This window comes from Blennius ocellaris (assembly GCF_963422515.1).
Source record: "Blennius ocellaris genome assembly, chromosome: 4".
In the NCBI taxonomy this organism is placed as follows: Eukaryota; Metazoa; Chordata; class Actinopteri; order Blenniiformes; family Blenniidae; genus Blennius; species Blennius ocellaris.
In genome coordinates this window covers 7,376,136-7,397,981 of record NC_137653.1, presented here as the reverse complement: position 1 = coordinate 7,397,981, position 21,846 = coordinate 7,376,136, and the positions used below count along the sequence as shown (strand labels likewise).

The window sequence follows — 21,846 nt, the reverse complement described above, 5'->3', positions numbered from 1 at the left end:
AAAAAAAAAGTAATAAAGCACTGGTGCAAGGATTTTTACTTTCCTTTTTTTTGTTTAAGATGAGGTCAGTGTTGAGAAGCAGAAATAGAGTTAACACCCAAATACCTGTAATGATTGCAGATTATTTGCCATGTGCCACGATTTAATATCTTACTTACAGATACTTTCATTGCTGCTTTTACAGTAAAAAGCAAATTAAATTTAAAAATCTTTTTTCAAGATTCATTATCAAGTAAAATGTATTTGCTGGATGGATGGATAATTCCACAAGTTTTCAGTCATTTTGTTCAACAGATATTGTTTTAATCTTGATGAATTATAACAAATATACATTTTTATAAAATGATCAAAGGTTCCATCATTGATAGGTATTGATATTTTGTTCTACATTTAATAGATGTGTTTTAAATGCAAAGTCATGATACTGTCCCTGTAATTATCCATAACCGAATAGAAATATAGGAGGAGTATTTCAGAAGGTAATTCTAATTTAGAATCAAGATTTTTGATCTATATAGGGGGAATTTGTGGGACAAAAAAGCAGAGGTGGTATTTCTGGTGAGTGTTACTTTGAAGGGATGGAGGTTAAAAAAATAGCAGTATAAAAATATAAAAAATAAGCATTTGTATAAATCATTGTAGAAGTAAAAAAGAAAAACAAAGTTATCAGTGTAATGATAACCAAATAAATAGAACACAACATATCAATCATAACTATGGGGGGGTCGTCTGATCCGGTCCTTATTCCGGTCCAATTCCTTTTTTTCACACTGACTATGATGTTCAGCCACATTAGGGCTCTGATGTGGGTCGAGGGCCTTGCTCATGGACCCCCAGTGGTGACCTCTCAGCAGTAGGATTCGAACCTGCGGCCTCCCGAGTCCAAACTCCTTCAGGTAGAAAATGTGTATCATCAAAAGTGAGTATTCTAAACTTAACTATTTTGGTTTTAAGGTCCACCAGTGTAGTTGTGTTCCCATGTGTTTAATACAAAGAGAGTGAGAGTGAAGCTGTGGCGCGCCTCGTCTGGTCCTGCAGGTCTTCTATCGTGGCGGATGGGCGCGGTCAGAGCGCGCGGGGCAGGGCAAGGTGCGCTTTTATGACTCCAGATACTCTCCGACACTCACCGACTTCCCTGTTTGGATGTGGCTGCGTCAGCTGGATTTTTTTTCTATTTGTGTGTTTGTTTTTCTATTTTTTTTTTTTTTTTTTTAAACTGGTGAAAAGATGACGACTCAAAATCATCTGAAATCGGCGATTTCCATCGGGAATGTGGACGACACGTCCCTGGCTGTGCCCTCCGGGACCGGGTCCGGCCAGCGCTCCGGGCAGCAGCGCGTCCTGGAACAGGTGCAGACTATCCGGAGGAAGTCCAAATCCAGCACCGGGAATGGCTCTAGCTCTCTGTCACCCACAAGTAAGAGCAGATACAACTCTCTAAAACCTTTCTGGCAATTATGTGCCTTCAGGTTAGTGTCTCAGTTTGACGAGTCTTTTACCTGTTAATCAGCCGGTGGCGCGTGGGCCTCATGCGGCCCTTTCCTCCAGACTCACTAGTTGCACTAATAATGATTTACTCGTTTCACAGGTGATGATCATTTTAAGTCCAAATGAAAATTATACACAGTGGAAATAGTCGGATATATTATCTCGTGTTACCGAGGTCGTTTCAAGATGAAAAGAAAAGAAATGTGTGCAAAGTTGAGTCAGTAAATGAGCTTCCTCTGTTCCCATAAAGTCCCTGCGGTATAATGCGCTAGATGAAACTTTGGCTGCTTCTCAAATTATGTCTTGGTAAATATTTAAAACTGTATCTAAAAGTGACAATAAGAAAAGATAAATGAAATATCAGGGGAATTATACTACTGGAGTGTGTTACTTATCTAATTGAAAATTAAGTTTAAATATTATAGAAGCTTGACAAACAAAGTTGGTTTCAATCATTTTATTGCCAGAGATGTACAGCTCCATGTTTACTGCACTAAAAACCAGGAAGGAAGGAGAAGGGAAAAAAAGCGCTTTATATTTGCCCCAGATCTAATGAAATAACATGTACATAATATACATAATCAGTAAACAGACAGCTCCAGGATGATGGAGAAGAAACAAGTCAGCACGTACATCATTGAAATGTAAAGATCCACCCATCTTTTATAACACTTTATCCAATTCAGCGTTACTGGATACTGGAGCAGACCCCTCATCCAGACTGGACAGGTCACTAGTCAGAGAGTATGAGTGATCACATGAACTGTAAATGGACATAAACCCCACTATTTGTACATATTAATGTAGAAACATGAAGTTAGTAAGTCAGGCGTCTGAAATGCGTCATGCACGCTAAACTAAAATGAATGAGTCCATCACTAAATGCTGAAGATAAAGACAATAAATTAATTAAAAACCCCTACTAAAGTTATTTTATGGTGATGTTTTGCAACTAAGGTTAATTCCATGCAAGTTAAGAATACAAATAAGCCATTAAACTAATGATTTGCCAAGGATTGAAATCTTCCTCACCTGTGAATCAAAGCTGTGAGATTTAACAAAGAATGAAAGAAAAAAGATATCACGAAGTTTTCCACAGTTGCAAATAAATCTGCTTGCTCATGTGGATTCGTTGGGTTTTTCTCTTTTCTCTGTTAAAAGCCCCTAGAAATGACTTTGTTGTATTTGGTGCTTTATAAATAAAGTTGAATTGAATTGAAACTGAACCATTATAAAAAAAAAAGCTGTTACGCAGATATCCGTGGCGGGTTCAGTGTTTCTCAGAACCTGGATACAGGTGAACGATGAAAACGCTTTCAGAAGGAAACAATATTAAAGCCTAAGCACTCTTTAATAATTATGATGAAACCATTAAAATCCTGATGGCAGCTTTAAATATTTGTATTTTTATCTTCCCTTTCTCCGTAGGTCAGTTTTCATGAAAACAGAAGGTGTTACTACTGATTAACTTAATGAATTACATAAAAATCAGTGTTTTCTTGTGGCTTTTATGGACTAAAATGAGGATTAATCCATTCAGACTTTGAGTGATTCATGCTGTTACCTGAAATCTTTTGTATGACGCTTTCTCTAAAGTTTACCTGCTCTTATTGTCTTCACATTCAACAGGAAACAAAGTAACTTTCCCTCCCTCCACACGCAATAGATTAGTGGTTAAAAATCAAACATGTGTCTTACAGACGAGAACAACTGATAACCCTGAACGTTTCTCCTCAGGCCCTTCCTACGACTCCGTGTTCGCAGAGTCTTTCCGGTCATCGAATGGAAGCGTCTTCTTTGGGAATGGCCTTTCCAAACCTGTGAGTTATTTCTGTGCTTGAATATATTTCTTCATCACGCCAGGAGGGAAACATTCCAGTATTTTTTTTAAATCTCCGCTGTGTCGTGACTTTTCAAAGTAGCTGAGTTTATGTTCTAGAAGTTGGCCTATTAATAAGACCACATTATTAGTAAATGTATTAAACCTAATTGCAATCTGTGTATCTACAGCTTTTGTGAAATTGAGCTCACGAAGCCATAATTATTTTTTTCTCCAAAATATACGGCAAATAAAACAAAACTCTGTCTGATTAAAACTGGTAAACTCGTAGACGCTGCCAGGGTGGCGAGCTCATATGATCGGTCTCAATTTGAGCTGTCGGCTTCAATGTTTTTCTCACACACTTGTGCGCTCTTTGGCCCTGCAGCTCAGTCCAGACAAGACCTTCAACCGTCAAATAGTCAACAGCTCCAAAGGCTCCGCGACGATGAAGGGCTCCTACGTCTATGAGAGGAGTCAACCCCTCATCAGCGCCATAGTGGTCAATCAGACCAACAACACCAGCCGCAGTGAGGCGGAGCTGTCCCGGCACCGCTCCCTGCCGGCACGCTCCGTGCTTCCGACGAGGACGACGGTCTCCAGTAAAAACACCTACAAGATGCAGAGGTCCAGCAGTCAATTTGCTTCCAGCTCTAGGCATCAGCCTCAGCTTCCCCTTCAGCCTCAGTTTCAGCCTCAGCCTCGGCTTCAGCCTCCATCTCAGCCACTGCCTCCGTCTCCACCCGCATTTGTTGGCAGTGCTGCAAGTCCGACCAAAGCAACCAGCCAGTTCATCGTCACTCAAGCCGATGTCTCCAAAGTGGCCTCAAAGCCCCCCGCCACTGAGAGTACGTCCAAGAGCAAAGGGGATTCTGGGTAAGCATTATTACCTGTCAGGTTTTCATTGAATTGCCAACAGTTAATCACGGTTTGTGGCGGCATGGCTCGGTTGGTTGGGCGATTGGGTTGCAGGTTCCCATCTCCACCTGTCTACATGCCAAAGTGTCCTTGGGCAAAGCACTGAACCCCATATTGCTCCCATGGGAGTGACAGCGCCTTACATGGCTGCAGCCTCCATTGGTGTGTGAATGTGATGAACTGTGTATGCTCACACAGCTATAAGGCACTATATAAGTGAAGTCCATTTACGGTTTCAGTGCTCATTTGACATCTAATGATGTAACATTAAAGACATTTTAAAAGCCCTAAAAACTCTCAACATAAACCCGCTAACATTGCAAACTCATTGTTGATTTTACGTGTTCCAAATTTAAAGTGCATAATATGTTTGTTGTGCAATATTGTTCTGGCACTCAGTGTTCTGATCAAAACTCTCACGATGAAAAAAGTAATGAACATGTATCAGACTCTGCTTAGACTGGTTGGGTTAGAGCATTTGAACTGCAATTAAAAACAAACAAAACCTGCCTCCTTTTTCCCCCCAAGGGAGTCTCAGTCTTTTAATAAGAGTAGCTTATGTAACGCAGCATTGAGATCCTGTCTTATTAGTTGAATAGCATTGGCATCAAAATCACATGCGCGCTGCAGAAGGTGTGGTTATTGAAGCAACAGGTTTTTGCCAATATTTGTGCAGAAAAACACTGTTGAATAATATTTCAACAGTGTTGAAGCATTAATGAAATATGGACTTTTTTCTTTTTTTTTTTTAAAGTGCTCATACTTTTTAGGTCTAAAATTGTGAGGTTGTTATGTAACTTTTTTTGCTTGTACAACTCTTCTTGAATCAGACCGTGTTGTATGTTTGACACTCTTTTGCTAGAAGATCGTAAAAAGAGAAAATATCAGGGCCTTAAGATCCACCGCCATAAATACAGATTTGCACCACGCTGCAATGGAATTCTCACACTGTAAACAACACATATAAGAGAAGATCTCTTCTTATCTGTTTGTTCCCTTGACAGGATGAACGCAAGCAGTAAAGTGGCTGACATCACCATGAAGGAGGCTGTGGAGTATCTCTCCAACGACGACGAGACATATCAGCACTGTGGAGCTTCCTACATTCAGCACAACACTTTCATCAACGATGCAGCCAAACAGGAGGTGGTTTATTTTGTTTTCGTGGGATTATTTTACAAAGTTGTTGAACTGTTCATGATCTCTGTAGTCCATGTTGGCATTTTGAGATCTTCGTAGTGTTTGACATTATTATGGGAGAGATAAATGACATAACGTCCACCATGTGGGATTTCAGTCATTACGTGCTAAAAATATTTTCTAGATCATTCCCCTGTTGTTCAATGTTGGATTCACTTGTGATGACATCTTACTCACCTCGCATTGTCACATGTGTCTTTACTCAATAGGTACAAATGTTTTTCCATGTAGATTGCTTTTAACAAAGGCTGTGAGCCTCTTTCTGATCTCTGCTTTGCTTAGCGGGTGAATCACAGGCAGACACACCCACTCTCACAGACACACTAAAGTCTGAGCCTCACAGGATTCTTAATATCTTCTTTTTCTTGATGTGCAGATCTAAGTTCATCAGGCAAAATCATGGACAACCCCAAGTGGGTCTCAGAGCGGTGAAGCCAATAAACAAACCTTACTTCCTGTATATACTAAAGTAATATCATGACCTGGTTACACTGCTGCAGGAGGATTTGTTTCCATGGTAACTTTCCTCCAGTTAGTGTGTTTGACGTGATTTATGTGTTTATTTGAAACAGAGATCACCTTCAGAAACACTGATGAAAAGCAGGTCCATATCTGATAACAGCATAGTGAAGTAAATACACATGATGTGTTCATGAGAAACATATTTAATGTCGTTCAGCAGGATTTGGAAATATTTTCATTGGCAGCTTGATGAAGCTCACAAGGAGTGTGTGTCAGCACTACACGGTTTCTATCGCTGAAACATGTCTCTTGTGTTTGGGCGGGTAATTTGATTCCAGCACGGGAATGACAAACTGCCGCACACCGTGAAAAAAACGTAACTGAAAAAAATCTTGAGTGTGTTTATTTTATATCACAATATTTAGAAATATAACTTTAACTCCCATTTATTCCACCTTTGTTCGTGGTTTTGTGCCACCAGCTGTGATTACACCAGAGTTGTAATCAACTGTTGTTGCTAATGTGTTTTGCAACCTACCATTTCTGCAGCAGAGCCCTTGTTCGACACTCAATCTGCAACGTAAAATATAGGTTTCATAACATGAATGACTGTTAATTATTGCACTCTTGAGCTGCACTTTACCTCGAGGGCTTTTTTCTTCTGCAGGTCTCGAAGCTGAACGGCATCCATCCACTGGTGAACCTACTGAGCAGTCCCAGCCCCCGAGTTAGCTGCACGGCGGCGGCGGCCCTCCGTAACCTGTCCTTTAAGAACGACAAGAACAAGGAGGACGTACAACGCTGCCAAGGCATCACAGCGGCTGTGGCCGCGCTCAAAGACACAGACTCTGTGGAGATGCAGAAACAGCTGACAGGTACACAAATTCACCACGCACTAAGAGTATTCACTCAAGTACAAGTACAGGTACATGTGGAAATATTAAGTTTGATAGATGTGCTAATTCAACCTCTTTTCATGTAGAAGTACAGGTACTCTTATCTACTTGAGTAGAAAACTTAAAAAAAAATGTTTTACCTTTTTGTTTGGGTGGTGGTGGTAATGATAATGGATTGGTCATAAGTACACACACACTTCATTGTACTCTGGGTTCCTGAGCAAAACTATTGGCCACCATAAGGTCTTCCTGAGGGTTGTCTACACTGAAAAATGAAAATACTTAAAAATGTGCCTAATTGCTTCAATTGGTAACACCGAAATGAATCAAGTTCTTCAAACTTAAGTTAATGAATCATTTTAAGTTCAAAGAACTTGATTTGTTTAGGTGTTACCAATTGAAGCAATTAGTTAAGTTGGTCCAGGTATTTTCTTTTGTCAGTGGAACAGTGGGTCAACATTGTCATGATTCATCTCGTTTCATGCTTTTGCATCAGAAAGTAACTGGTTGAAAACATGGATTCCATTTAAAAGCTTTTTTGTTGGAATGACTTATTTCTGGAATGGAAACAGGAAGACTTTACAACACGATCACTCTCAAATGTTCAGCTTTGGTGTGGATAAATGTTACCCTGCTTTGATCCTTTCACTGCAACTCTCAATCATCCTCTTCATACCTCTGCAATTGCATAATTGTATTTGGTGTCAGATCTGTTCTTGCATGCTGATTTGTGTTGATGGTATTTGGAGCGGGATGCCAAAATCATTGCTAATATGTTGTATTATCGGACGTTCACATGCCTGAGAATATAATTGCTGTACTATTAAGAGAAGTACTGGATCTATAAAGCAGTGGTGGTCGAGATGTGATAGATATGGTTTTGTATTTGGAGGTTTGCAGGTTCACATCCCACTGCTGACAGGTTATTGTTGAGGGTCTCTTAGCAAGGCACTTGAGCCCCCAGCAGCTTCCTGGATGTTACACTGTGTCGGCCCACTCCTATAAGTATTCGCAGTTCAAGTTAACTGTGATTGGTTAAATGCAGTAAAGTGAAATATATTAAAAAAAAAAAAAAAGACTTTAAATATCTAACAGAAATTAAATATACACAGAACCTAAATCTATAAGATCAACTTTTACTATAGGTTCGCAAGAAAACTATTAATTTGACATGATGATAACTTCCCACATTTTCCCATTCCTTCCAGGTCTTCTGTGGAATTTGTCCTCTTCAGAAAACTTGAAGCCAGACCTGTTGAAGAGTGCTCTTCCCGTCTTAGTGGATCATGTGGTCCTACCTTACACAGCCAGTCCAAACAGGACCACCCCCAACAGACAAGACCCTGACGTCTTCTTTAACGCCACTGGATGTCTGAGGCAAGCAAAAAATGAATTAATTAATCGTCTTTCATCTTTTTTTGCAATTTGTAAAAGGTTGTCTGATTAATTAATTTGGATTTATTTCAAAAAAAATTTTACTTTGACAAAAGGAATGTGAATACATGTAGCAACTAGTATTTAAAAAGGATGATCGTTCTCTTGTTTGGTTTCTGACACGTGGAAGCTTTAAAAGATGGTCCGAGTTCATAGAAAATAAATTACTCCTAAAAAAAATAAATGCAGTTTCCTTATGTGTATATTTGTGTTTATGTACACATTTTGGCAATCAATCAATCAATTTTCAAACAAAACCGAATATATATGTTTGTTTTGAAATATGAAAAATAAAGAAAAAAGTATACATAAAAAAAATTAATGAACAAAGCATAGAGTGCTTTGTTAAAAAAAAACAACAACAAAAAAAACAGTTTTCCTGCCAACATCTTTTCAGACTAAATTTATGCCCAAATATATTTTGTCTGAGTTTCATGACCACTACTGCTGTGTTTGCTCTTCCTATTACCGAAAAATACTTCTATGGCATAAGATAAATGATGCAAAAACAAAAAGGGACCAAAAAAGGTAAATATATCAGTAAAAAGAGTTTTAGATTAAATACATACAGGGGAAGTCACAGATTTCTTTGCAGTGTAACCATGACTGTTTTAACAAGCTGTCAGTGATGACGAAGCACAACAACAGTAATCTTCCTCATGAGCAAACATGAGTAACATAAAATGTTAAACTCACTCCCTGATCTCTCTGTGAAAGCTTGACAGGTGTGTTTCTTTTGCTCTGTGTTTGTATAGTATTGATTTAGTTTTCTTTTAAAAAGAGGTGTGTTTTATCTCAGATGAGTGTGAGATTTCGTCTTCAAACTCTCGCCTCAAGGCCTTCATATGCCAGAGTAAACTTCACTCGAATGAACAGACCATTACAGCCTGTGAGAATCAATAAAATACCAGACGTACATGTACTGTACTTGTACTGTCCCACTTAAGTCTTGAAGGAAACTGTGTGCTTGCAGATAGTATTTTTCACTCTTATGTGTCTTATGAAAGTGTCCAAACATTGAGACAAACCCTGTTCTTAAATTTCTGCAGAAACCTCAGCAGCGCGAAGCAGAGCAGCAGACAAGCCATGAGGAAGTGTCGAGGTCTGATTGACTCTTTGGCTACGTATGTTGATGACTGTGTGGATTCAGAAAAACCAGATGATGAGGTGAACATGGAGCTTAAAGTGTCCTGTGACTATTTTTCTGTTCCGCCTGGTGATTCCCCTCTGCTCACTGCCTCGCTTTTTCACTGAGGCTTGTGTGGCACACCGACATCATGACAACTTAGTCTAAAGCTGGATAATAGATCGGTTTGACTGCTCTGACATTTACTGATACTTTCATGCTGACAAATTAATTAGTATTTTTGTGACGCATGGAGTACACATGCAATAGTGTCTTATCCATTGTTTTATTCATTAGGTGATTCTGTGCATACTTTAAATGGCTCTTATGCCTAAACAATTATACAACAGATGCATCACAACTTTTAATGTTTACATTTTTAACCTTTTAATTACCTTGAATGGATGAATTTATGATGTGGGTTTGATTCTATTCTGGTCTATTCTGTTCTGTTCTGTTCTGTTCTATTATGTTGTGTTTTTTTTGTTGTGCCTGTTATTTGTTAATTTATTCTTTTCTACCCCATTTCTTATATTCTATTTTTTTTCCCTGTTCTGGCTAGATCGATTCGGTTAGAATTTGTTCTGTTCTGTTCCAATATGTCCTAAATTATTATTAGTATCCCATTTATTGTAGCCTGTGGTATTTCCTCAGTTCTACTCTATTCTGTTAAATTTATTTCTCTCAAGTATATTATTTACTTCTCATATGTTCGGTTTAGATTTTCTACAGGTTTATTTTGCATAAAGGTGAATGTCACAGTGCAGACCTGTGACTCTTTCTCTCTGCCTCTCGACACAGTCGGTAGAAAACTGCACCTGCATCCTGCACAATCTGACCTTCCAGCTGGAGGCCGAGGCTCCGGCTCTCTTCAGCAGGATCACGGCTTTGTCCAACATCGCCAACAAGAACAACCAGAGCAACAGCAGTGAGGTCGGCTGCTTCAGCTCACCGAGCAAACCCACAGAACATGAGGTGACCCGAGTTCATTCAAGAGAAATGAGCACGGAGATAAAGTCAAAGGATTAACTGACAACTCATCCAAGTACCTGTCAATTTTCGTCTAGACACAACCCGTTATGGTCCCTCAGACACGTTCGTTAAATACTGGGGCAGATTACATAAGTTAATTCTTCCTTCTGCTCTGTTTTATTCATAACTTTAGTTTTTTATTGTATTAAATGGCCAAAAATGTGCTATTATAAATTAATGGGCATTATTTCATAGACTTGGGGTGGTAGAGTGAAACTGGGTCCAGTTTTTCTTTGTGCTGATTCTTTGCCAACCGTCTAGAATTTGCCAAAATCGTTTTGCCCCAAACTGATTTGAAACTGCTGCTGAATTGTTCGCTTTTTTTTTAACCGATTTGGATCTACCTGTGTTGCTTTTATAAGGCACGAATAACTAGAAAGTATTCAACTGTATGTAGCTGTGCAGGCGACTCCCGAAGTGTGCTGAAGAGCTGATGGAAAGAAACATGTTGAAGCTGGTCTGTTCTTTTTCGTTCAGCCTAACTTTGACTTCCCAGTCATTGAGGAATCTCAACCTACCGGAGCAGGCTGGCTCATCCATTCCAAAATGCTGGGGAATTACCTGTCTCTGCTCGGTACCAGCAAGCGGGAAGACACACAGGAGGCCTGCTGTGGAGCGCTGCAGAATCTCACCGCACATGACAGCATTGTAAGAAAAGACTTCCTCCGAACAATGACCTGGAAATACATTATTGGCTCCCATCTGTCATTAGCATTATATTCTCCGAGTTGACCACATTCCTTCCATATTCACAGGTCTCCAATGTGATGGGCCAGACCATTGTGCAGAAACTGTATGGCCTGCAGATGATTAACCCCCTTATAAAGTCAAACAAAGTCAACTTGCAGAAGAATATAGTGAACTTGGTGGGGAACCTGAGCCAAAATCCCAACCTGCACAACAGCATTGGTAAGCAGCAGGTTTGACAGAAAGTGGTATGATTTTAAAAGTATTGCATTGATCTGGTGTGAAAACTGTGGGGTTTTATTTGGGGGTTTATTCAGCTCCAGTTGCTTTGCCGAGTTCTGCATAACAACAACACAGTACATATTGAATCCATGGACACTTCCAATAACAGTTAATGAACCTTTAAAATGTGGGAGGAACCAGAGCAGGACAGCAGCATGGCATTAGACTGTATATAACATATGTATTTAATTGTTAAGGGTCCATTATGGGTATTTAAAAAATGTTTACAGCAAATGTTTAAATCCAGTATATTTTTTTAGCTTTATTATAACACATCTTCGTAAAGATATGAGAATGGGGTCGACTTATAATCAGAACTGTGTTGTTGATGGAACAATATCGTCATCACTAATAAATCCAAAATAAGAGTAACAAAATGCATCTGAGCACATTGCTTGCAAATTTGCCTGGAAATGTTTGATGTGATTACATATATTCCCGTTGCCATTGTAATGATTTGTTCTTTATGGTTTTACAAATTTTTGCTCATGTAAAAGCAGTCAATCGTTTTTATTTCCTTTCTTGTTCAAGCTCGTAAAGCCCTCCCAGAACTGCTGAGCCTCCTCAGCAGAGGCAGCGCAGAGGGGAACGAGTCTGACGACACTCTCGCCATGGCCTGTCAGACTGCTAGCTGCATGCTTATGAAGAAACCCGGCATCAGCAAGTACCTGCTCAACCACGGCCTGATACAATCACTGAATGACCTCAGTCAAACCAAGTAAGGCGGCACAAGAGATTTCGCTCCTTTGTCTGGTTTTGTACGTGTGTGAACACTAATAAAAACAGACAAAGATCAATAAAGCACAAGCATTTCCATGCTTGTTAGAAATTCACAAGTTCAATTGTGATCCGATATTATTGTCCTGAAATCCGGTTTTCTTGTCAGATATCTCCCCAAATCGAGCAAAGCGGCGGCTCTGTTACTGCACAATCTCTGGTCCCACAAGGATTTGCAGAACTACCTGAAAAAGGTGAGTTGAGGCGTTTCCCCGGGTGCCAAGATCTATTCGTATGCGTTGGGTGTGTCCTGTCAGTGTTTTGAGTTCAACCTGAAAGCCCACGCCCAGCTCAGGTATTTGTGAGAAAACGGAGAGAGAAACGTTTTGAAGGATCTGGCAGCTTTCGCAAGGAAATGCCCTGTAAAAGTGAACAAGACATTGAAGTGATACTACCGAGGAATCCAGCAGCTCAGGTTCAGGGAATCACAAGCAGGACTTTGTCTGCACAGGAAAATCAGCACATTAGCGTGGCTCATTGTCAGCCTGCAAGCGGCGACGTGCACATTTTGAATATAAGCGGCAGCGCAGGCTTGTTCGTCTGGGAGCTTCTTGATGTGTCACTCATGCTCAGTGAAGTATAATTACAGAGGTGGGACACTGATTTTGTTTGATTTTTTTTTTTTTAACCATTTGTCCTGCAGCAAGGGATGAGCAAAACCTCGTTTGTGAACGACATCACCACAGCGGCACACAGGTCGGTTCAAGCCATGGATTAATTCAACAGCGTAATGGATCTCTGGAAGATTAGCACTGAAGTTAATTCACCTGCAGGGTCTCTGCACAACCACAAGACGTACCAGCACTGAGGCTGAGCATTGATTTTCCTTTGTGGAAATATGTGTGCATTTAAAACTTCAACCTTATGCATTTGATTGCCTGACCCTGTATATGCATTAAGGTTATGATTTTTTTGTAAGAACAAAGGTGAAGGTTGAAATGTAAACACTTTACATTTTGATTTCTATTGTGAAATGTTTAGCTGCATTGATATGTCATAACAATATGTCTTGCTCTAAATATGTATGGGTTTTTCTTGTTTCCTAACAATTAAGATTGATATTCATCATGTGAAATGAACCAGATAACATTAATTCAGGATGACGATTGTTGGTGTTTTGTTTTTGTTTTTTTTCTGTGTTTTTGAATCAATTTACTTGTTCTAAAATTTTGCAATAAAGCTGACAGAACTATATTCCTTGAGTGCTCAAAGTGGTTGATGTACTATTCTCAAGACTTAATAATTCTTATTCATTGTTGCTTCTTCTTTATTTTTACTTGGTTCAAATTTCTGATCATCCTTGCCAGCTTTGACTTCTGTGGTTAAAATGTTTCCTCTTTTCTCCAGCCCTATGATTTAGTCCCTCGCTGTAACAAAAGCCATTACAAGCAGGCGCTGCAGCTGTCGTTGCTTTTGTTTGGAGCGTCATATAATTGCTGACCAGATTTGAACTTTGGTACTTCGCGGTTTGATATCACGTCGTCCGTCCAACACGGTGAGCTCATGGGTGACATTTAGATCAACCAGACTTCTGGCACAGCTGGTCTTTTTAGTTAATCGTTTCATTTTACACTGATAGATTTATGTACCCTTGTGTGGTCATTTATAGAAGATGGGTAAAACGGCTGGGAGCACAGATTAAACCTGCCTGCAACTGCATGCATTGTTAACATGAGAATAGGTGGGATGAAAACCGGAGATCAGCCAAAGTAAACTGACCTGAATCCACCTCTGTTGGCAGAACCACAATCTGACCTTAAAGAAGGTGCAGCTTTTATAATTGTCAAGGAATAGATTCGATAGTAGAATTCATCCTTGAGATCCTACGAATGAACGCAAGCCCATACAAACTTGTTGCTTGTAAAATAAAAGATTTATTCAATGCAGTCACAAAATCTTGCACCCCAAAACAAATGCAACCTTATTTTGAGTTCACAAGGACAGTAATCCAGGCTTGATTGAAAAAAATATCGCGTCCTTTAAAGTTACACGTGGTCAAATGAACTTATCACTAGCCGTCTTACCTGCTCAGTCACCTAAATTACTGCAACTTCTCAATGGAGTGACTTTGCATGCACACGTGTTCACAGATCACACTTTAAGAGCATTTTTATGATATTTATGGTGAATTTGTTCTTGCACGTTCAAGTATTTAGAAAACAATATGCAGTTGGTGTTACACTCAATACTTCATGGATGTCTGACATTGCCACTCTGTCCTGGAGCCGATTTTACTTCCTCAGGCTGCCCTTCCTCCTTCCTCCCTTTGAGCTGAGGATGAAGTGAAGATCAGTAGGTTAGTTGCATCAGCCCACTCACAACCACGCCCCACTGATGATCGCCTGCATTGCTCAATGCATGTGTGGGTGTGTGTGTGTGTCTGTGTGTGTGTGTGTGTGTGTGTTTTTTGAGCCCTGCTGAGCTGCTTTGTTCTCAAACATTTCTCATTCAACTGTCTGAACTTGAGAAGCAGTTCGTGCTCATAGTGCAGAAGTTTGAACATGAAGTGTTCTTTCAGAACTGAAAAAGAATGACCTCATCCTGATATCATTGTTTTACAGTCACATGCACAGCAGTGTCCTATCAAAACTGGGAACTTGTACACATTACCTTAATACTCTTGAAGGTTTTTATGAAAAAATGGTTCACTTCCGTCAGAATTTTGTAGATCAAAAAGCATAAATTAACGTGTTTCACTGTTTATACACCGACAACTACTCGTAACGGTCCCTGCCACCAGTTTGGGATCTGCCCCCTCCTCAGGAAGCTGCTGTGGTCCCCAGATACTGGAGCTACCGAAAGCTTTTCATAGCTGTGTTCTTTCACAGGAGGATTTGCTGGCAAATTACTTGTCTGCTATCTTTATCTACTGTTGCTACACAGGTGCCTGACCTGTGTCGAAGCTCATTGATCAGTTTTAGGAACAACAATGAGATTCCCTGCATATTTCAAGTTTAAATCCTCACAGATCAATTTCTAGAAATAAAATATCAGCTCTATTTCAAAAAATTCCTGTATATTTGCTGTTACAATATTGTATTATTGTTGTAAAAGTCCAGCACTGAATGCTGCAGAGAAACATCTTTGCTCAACAGGAGATCAAAGTGAGAACATCCACATGATTTAGATGGCAGTGACGACGGCTCACTGTGTTATTGCGAGCTACACGAACACGGACCGTATCACATGGCGTGTGAGATCATGAGCTCTCTCAGCTGTTGCACCTCCGCTGTGGAACATCCCTCCTTCGAGACCGAGGGCTTCCAGATTGCTGAGACGCCATGACCTGACCTTTGTTAAAACGCCTCTGGCCTGTCGGCTTTTTTTGTTTTGTTTTCTCGATTCTGTTTGGCTGCGAGTGCTGAGGAAACTTTAGCTCGGCTGTTGGGCGGCTGGCACAAAGCACTGTCACTGATGCGGCTTCAAACACACAGAGAACGGCTTTGTGAGAAAGGAAAATGGGAAGTGGAAATGAAAAGAGGCTGAAACCTGATGAGACAAGACACAGCACTGCTTGCTGAGTGTTGATTCTTGCCTCTCCTGACTCACTTTGGTTAGTTCTTATGTTTCTATCCATGTTGATGAGAGATGTTTGGTAACCTGTGGACCATGGCGGAATGATATTATGAGTGACAGACATTTGCCGTCTTTTTACAAAAGCAAGTAGATCTGAGAACACTTACACTTTCTGATGGTCGCTGACCCGGTTTCTCAGCACGGTGACCTGCAAAGACGAGTTCAAAACTGACATCCGTCAAACTGTGATTTATCTTTTGTGTCAATCAGTAAAAGGATTACGCCCAATATCACGCCACAAAGAGAGAGAAAAAAAAAGCTGCACACAAATGTAAACGGACTAAACTGATGCAATCTTTGTAACAATATAAAACTATTAGCAGCTCTGAGCTTGGTCTTTTTAAATCTATTGTCTCATCTAAGTCGAAAGATGTAGATGTAGAAATACCTCGAAATGATTTTAATTTTAATTTTTTTTTAAAGACATGATTGCTCTAAAGGTGGATTCTGGCAAAAGCATTTTCCATCTCTGGGATCCAGTTTATTTTAATAAGTTATTCAGGAATCTATCCAGAACTGCAGTAAATTATTTGTAATTAAAAAATAAATTTAGTTAAATAGTATTTGTTTTAATCTGCTAGCATGAAGTGGCTATAAATTCATGATAGGAATGGATAATGACATAACAATAAGAAAAATAAGTTTTGTTTTGGGGTGAGTGGAACATTCTTTCTTTTCCTTCAATTCTTTGTAGTATTATATAATTTTTACAAAAATATAAATTCATCCATTTCCTATACCGTTTTTACCAAAGGTGAGGTGCTGGAACTGATCCCATTAACAACATTACATGTTTTTTTATGGATTGTAGGAAGAAACTATCTGCAACACACAGGGAGAACATGCAAACTCTGCACCAGAAGATTCTGATTGTAAACTCCTAAAGGTGAAACTGGGACAATTAGCAAATACACAATTAGCTCATACAGCTGTCAAAAAAGTATAACTTAAAAAGAAACACACACACACACACGATAGAATGCGCTAAAGTTTGTACTTTGTCAATCTTTTCAAGAAGTCATAAATCAATTGATGATATTGCATCTTATCTTTTGATCGGTTTCCGTGCCACTGTAGTTTCCAAGTTTGTTTTGTTTGGGCCATGTGGGCAATCTGATGTTTGCCATTAAATCTCTTTTTTTTTTTTAAATCCATCTTTTACAATGAGTCACCAATCTATGGTTTGATCTTCCACTTTTTCATACCTGAGAAAAAGCTATGGTTCAAAACTGTTCTCATAAACCTGTCATCTTTACTCTGGCCTGCATCCAATAACCTGTCCGTGTCAGTTCTCTTGACCGTTTGAACAACATGACAGTCTCAATCTATTTTACCTCGTATTTCTGCTTCGTGTACTTGTACTGAAGTTCATATTTCTCTGCCTCCAGTTGGCGCATCCAGTCCCACAACGCTTTGGCTTTTTCCCTGTATCAATACAGAGAGAAACATTGATTCCGCCTTCATTCGTGGTGTTGATCTTGTGGTCGTTCATTGTTTGCTTTTACCTGAGTTTGTCCTCTCTCAGGTTATCAATGTCCAGCTCCTTGCGCCGATCGCTGAGGATCTTCTTCTTCTTTTCTCTTTCCGTTTGTTTTTTTGTGCCATTTTGTGGCTGCTGCTCAGGAAAAGAGCACTGAAGCATCACGAACAACACCAGACTGAGTCAGACGAATGCAAACAACACCAGCACCTTGTATCCGGTGAAACTCAGGTTAGAGAGGATCATCTTCTTCCGTGCGTCGTCAACTGCTTTCTTTTTGGCCTCTTCTTCTTCTCTTCTTGCTTTCTCTTCCTGGTGGAGAATTCATATTTTAATCAGGGACATTAAAGCTTTAGTTTATTTCCCAGTATATACATTTTATTAGCAGTTGCTTTTTCATTGCATGATCTGTTTTCGAATACTTTATATACTATATAGAGTTCTGTTTTATAGTGCTTCATTTTTTACTTCGGTCACCATTTTAATTATTTTATCTTGTTTTGACTTTCAATCCAGTTGGTCTTCCTTGTTCTGTCACTGCGTCAGTTTCTTTGAAGCGGCTCCAAATGTTCCAACACATATGAACTGCTATCTGAGGATTGATTGATTGATTGATTGATTGATAACATTTGTGTTTGTACTCACGGCCAGTTTGTTTTGACGCTCTCGTTCCCTCTCTGCTCTGATCTTCGTCTGCTCCGATCTCTCCGACCTGCGTTTCTCCTGGTAGCGAAGTGAAACAAGAGACTTCTGGTTCAAAGCTGAATGACTTAAAATGTTACTTTTACAGTAATTATAAAAGGTGTTATCGTACAATCCGATCTGTGAGGCTGAGTAGCTCCTCTTCCTCTTTCTTCCGTGCGTCAAAGTGAGCTTCAATAAGCGTCTGGAGTTCATTCAGGTCCTTTTCCATTCGTTTTCTATGAATGTCCTGACATTTTTTTGGTGGGAGGCAAAACACTGAAATTGTGAGCTCATGATTTTAAAGTGTAACTTTGATCAGTTCTGAGTTGAACTCACATCAAAGTCAACTTTCTCTCCCTCTGGGATTTTTGGTGCTGCCAAGCCCGGCACGAAACCTGGCCTGAGGAAGATTAAAAAGAAAAAGAAAAAATACTTTATGCTTTTAGGGGTTTTTTTTTGTGGTGAGTGGTATTTGGCTTTTTGACACATTTTCAAAACTGTTCTTACTTTTGCTTTGGCTTGGCCTCCTCTGTAAATCCGCAACAAGAAGAAGAAATGTAAAGGATTTAGTGTATGGGACACAGTTTATTTAAGAAAATCTTTCTTCAGATGTAGTTTATACACTTTGTGAGTAAGCTGTCCATACCTCCCTCATTTTCATCTGCACCGTTCGCCGACAGACGGGAAAGCCAAAATGAAAAGTCAAGAGTGAGTCAAGCAGAAAAGGTCACAATGGCACAGTCGACTCTTTGATAATAAGCTCTGAGGGATAAAACTGACTATACAAGAGTCCAGTAAATCATCCGGAGCTTATTTATTTATTATTTTTCCTCCATTTGACCTGATTTTGTATTAAAACAATTTTTTTCCCAATCAAACTTTCTCTCTACAAGCTTTCCTTCAATGATTGACACCCAGTGACCTTCTAGTCATCTTAAGTTTCAAGAAAGGAACGACTCAGTATGACCTCAGGCATGAAGCATTGGAGGGAGCCAACATGGCTGACCGTCTCCTTTCAGAGGCATAGGAGCGTCGACTGAAACGTCCTGTCAAACCTGATGAAAGGGCTGCTTTTAAAAGATCAATCTAATCTGGGCCATTTTTGACCACAGGAAAAAAAAATATTGCATTGTGTCGAAAATGTGTCTAAAATCTTTCACTTACTGAATTGGACATCTCAATGTTATAAAAACACACTATTTTTTTTTATCAATATACCACACTATTCACAGCGATGCTGGAACCTTAATTTCAAACTCCTTTAGGGTGTATGTGCTCAAACTCAGAATTTCTGCTCCAGAACTACAAAAACCAGATTTCTGAGTTGGACGACAAGTAGGCACTAACCCCTTATCAGTTAAAATGTTTTGATAGTTTTAACATCTCTCCAGCCCTACTAAATACTAAATGCATTTTGAAAATGTAAATCATTTACAAAACAACTGATTTACCAGAAAATCTTTCATGAAAAAGTCATTACTTGTATCTTTACATGTGCAGTTATGTTCACTATCATTAATCTACATGCTTTTTTATGACCAACGGTAAGTTACTTTTGTAGTTAGCATGCAGAAATATTAGCATAAGCAGTACTACCTTCCTCCTCCTCCTCCTCCTCCTCCTCCTCCTCCTCCTCCACCACTTCTTCCTCCTCCATCACCTCCTCCTCTACTACCTCTTCCACCTCCTCCTCCTCCTCTTCTGTGCAAAGCAAGCATGAAGAGTTAGCAAGCAATCAGTGTGACATTCTTGTAAAGCATAAAACTCAACATTTGTGTGTATTTTTGAGAGTGCCTTCAAAATCAAGTGAATCTTATTTTGCTGGGTTTTATTTGCTGTAAATAACAGTCACAAGGGAACTACAATAAATCATGTCTCGGCGTTACATGGACATTTAAACTGGGTGCAAATGACTTGATGTCGCTTTTTAACATGTCACCATTACATGTACAGTAGCAGATCACATCTATGGCACTTTAAATCATATGAGCTCACATTACAACTTGGGAGAGTGACACAAGCTAGTGTAAGTTGTGTCACAGAAATCCAGTGATTTCATTTTGAGGAATCTCGAAGGTGATGTTTGATTTTGTTCAGTTTTATACATTCAAACAAATTCTACCTGGTAACATTATATACTGACTTTAAACAGCCCCCAAAGGGAAATTGTCACGTTTATATATTTTCTTAATGTGGTTTTGCTGAAATTCGCTTCCATAGTTTCCATTAATTCTAAGCCATCAGCAATCGTTCATCGTTACCTTGAGCTTTTCCAGTTTCTAATGTAGTATACCGCTGTGTTTTATCCTCACTGAGCCACTGTGAGGGGGAAAGTGACACTAGACCTTTAGTCTTTGGTCAAAGAGGGAAACTCAACCTCTTTCACCTGCGGAGGAGGTAAGCCAACCTGCATTTAGCCGGGCCTCTAACAGGCATAAAAAATGAAAGTGGCTATTGTGCTCCCCTTGCTCTCTTCCCAAAGGCCCTCTATAGAGAACATAAACTGACCTACATTGCTCAGTAACACTGACTGTGGACCACATGAAGTGAGGCAGGTGCTGCTTAGTTGCAGGAGCTCTTACGGTGGCACGCTTGGTGAGCCCCACAAAGGAGAAAGAAATAGAGGTACCTCCCATTTATCTCAGTGATGTTGCACTAATCTAATGTTGCACTTCTAAAATTAAATGACAGATCCTCTGAGACGATTATAAAAGGTGAACAATCTGCAGTCCCAGAAGTAGAGGGGCTGACTGGGGGGACAAAGGTCAGACTGGCAGAAAAGCTGAAGGACAGCAGCTGCCTACGCAGTGCCAAAAATACAGTAAGCTGTGCAGTGAAGCCAGCAGCTTAACAGATGCAGTGTGTTAAGTTAGTAAGAATGTAAAAATGCAAGGCTCTCAAGTGTGTGAAGCAGGTAACAAAGTAGCGGCACAAAAAAAACCCATAAGTTGTCTTTGATAGTTGATCAATTTAGAAAGTTGTGCTTTTGCATTGCTGTCAAAGATATTGTTTGTTCAAGTACATACCAACAATATCTTCCTCTCCTTCACATGACAGAGAGAGGTAAAAAGCAGAAGTTAAAAATAGCAATGAACTTCATAATCACAATATATATGAGGATGATATTTCTAATGTACACACATGCAGCAAATTTGCAATGTGCATGCATTACTTTACATTTTCCACAGAGGCTGGATAGTATCTCAGATTTACAGCATGCAGCTGCCTGAATCTGCAACTCATATTATTCAAACTATAAAGACTTATCTGCTTTTTCGGCTATTTCTAGGTCCAGTGAACAAAAACTGACTTACGCTGTCCTCTGAAAGAAAACAAAAAACAAAAAGTGTGCCGTCACAATTTAAAAAATTTGAGTCAGCATGGAGTTTCTTCAATTGACAGAAATGGATGATGTACTCACTCGTTTGTTGCTTCTTCTGTATCTGACATGTTTAGGCTGCTGCACCTGTCTATCGCACAGGAGGAGAGTTTTTGATTTTGCATCTAAACCTGCCTGTACTCATAAAATGATTATATCCTGATCATGCATGCATTAAAAAAAATGCTCACAGTGATGAATAACAGCACAAGTCGCTTGGTATTCATTTAAATTCGAAATAACACAGAATATGGCGCACAGACTTACCTAGATGTACTGTAATGTGCTCTTCAGACGATTCCAATGGGGAATTGCATACTGTGTCCTTCTCTGTGGGCCATAAGCTTTTAAACCCAGTAGCGGATCACATGGCGGCAAACTGCCCATATCTACAATGGGTGGGCACATACCTGCAAACAGTTGGCAGATAGCATTAACTAGAATGGGAAAACATGCATTCTCAGTGGACTTGCGTTGTCTATTTTTACTTTTCAAAACCTCGCCCGAACAGCGTGGGATTATTGCCCTCAAAAGGTTTCAGTATGCCAGGTCTGCCAGACGTGGGGCAGGTTAGAAATAATCCCTTTAACCCTATTCCTGTTGGCA

The 21,846-nt window shown here is 39.7% G+C and overlaps 2 protein-coding genes and 1 long non-coding RNA gene across 4 annotated transcripts; 1 reads left to right on the top strand and 2 right to left on the bottom strand.

Annotated features, from left to right (window-relative positions):
- Positions 1–855: 855 nt before the first annotated feature.
- Positions 856–13,315, top strand: LOC308129056 (plakophilin-1-like). 2 transcript variants are annotated; one of them, XM_080494814.1, is made up of 15 exons: positions 856–919; positions 1,039–1,089; positions 1,228–1,417; positions 3,226–3,308; positions 3,696–4,183; positions 5,230–5,371; positions 6,555–6,762; positions 7,992–8,160; positions 9,267–9,384; positions 10,145–10,318; positions 10,853–11,023; positions 11,131–11,284; positions 11,876–12,062; positions 12,231–12,315; positions 12,765–13,315. In XM_080494814.1, exons 3-15 carry the CDS (start codon positions 1,228–1,230, stop codon positions 12,837–12,839), a joined length of 2,244 nt encoding a protein of 747 aa, XP_080350940.1. In that variant the 5' UTR covers positions 856–919; positions 1,039–1,089; the 3' UTR covers positions 12,840–13,315. The 2 variants fall into 2 exon arrangements, with proteins under 2 accessions (XP_080350940.1, XP_080350941.1); XM_080494815.1 differs by lacking the exons at positions 856–919; positions 1,039–1,089 and having other exon boundaries at positions 1,132–1,417; positions 10,145–10,276.
- A 657-nt stretch (positions 13,316–13,972) lies between these two features.
- On the bottom strand, positions 13,973–19,380 carry tnnt2b (troponin T type 2b (cardiac)). The gene is made up of 10 exons (XM_080494480.1): positions 18,508–19,380; positions 18,369–18,390; positions 18,198–18,261; positions 17,992–18,108; positions 17,823–17,900; positions 17,388–17,489; positions 17,203–17,312; positions 17,032–17,122; positions 15,805–15,845; positions 13,973–14,392 (listed from the first exon to the last, which is right to left on the bottom strand). The coding sequence occupies exons 4-10, from the start codon at positions 18,088–18,090 to the stop codon at positions 14,353–14,355; spliced, it is 561 nt and encodes a 186-aa protein (XP_080350606.1). The 5' UTR covers positions 18,091–18,108; positions 18,198–18,261; positions 18,369–18,390; positions 18,508–19,380; the 3' UTR covers positions 13,973–14,352.
- A 171-nt stretch (positions 19,381–19,551) lies between these two features.
- Positions 19,552–21,834, bottom strand: LOC308128810. Its single transcript, XR_013936584.1, has 3 exons — positions 21,508–21,834; positions 21,283–21,331; positions 19,552–21,183 (listed from the first exon to the last, which is right to left on the bottom strand). It is a non-coding gene; the product is annotated as an uncharacterized lncRNA (long non-coding RNA).
- Between the last annotated feature and the right edge of the window lie 12 nt (positions 21,835–21,846).

Bases quoted from the DNA above. Each gene is read 5' to 3' on its own strand.
- tnnt2b (XM_080494480.1), bottom strand. From the start codon at position 18,090: ATGGAAAAGGACCTGAATGAACTCCAGACGCTTATTGAAGCTCACTTT. The intron at 17,313-17,387 runs GTGCTGGTGTTG...TTTCCTGAGCAG, and splicing joins TGAGTTTCACCGGATACAAG to CAGCCACAAAATGGCACAAA. The intron at 14,393-15,804 runs GTAAGTGTTCTC...CTTCATCCTCAG, and splicing joins GTCAGCGACCATCAGAAAGT to CTCAAAGGGAGGAAGGAGGA.
- LOC308129056 (XM_080494814.1), top strand. From the start codon at position 1,228: ATGACGACTCAAAATCATCTGAAATCGGCGATTTCCATCGGGAATGTG. The intron at 4,184-5,229 runs GTAAGCATTATT...TTCCCTTGACAG, and splicing joins AAGAGCAAAGGGGATTCTGG to GATGAACGCAAGCAGTAAAG. The intron at 12,063-12,230 runs GTAAGGCGGCAC...TTTTCTTGTCAG, and splicing joins AATGACCTCAGTCAAACCAA to ATATCTCCCCAAATCGAGCA.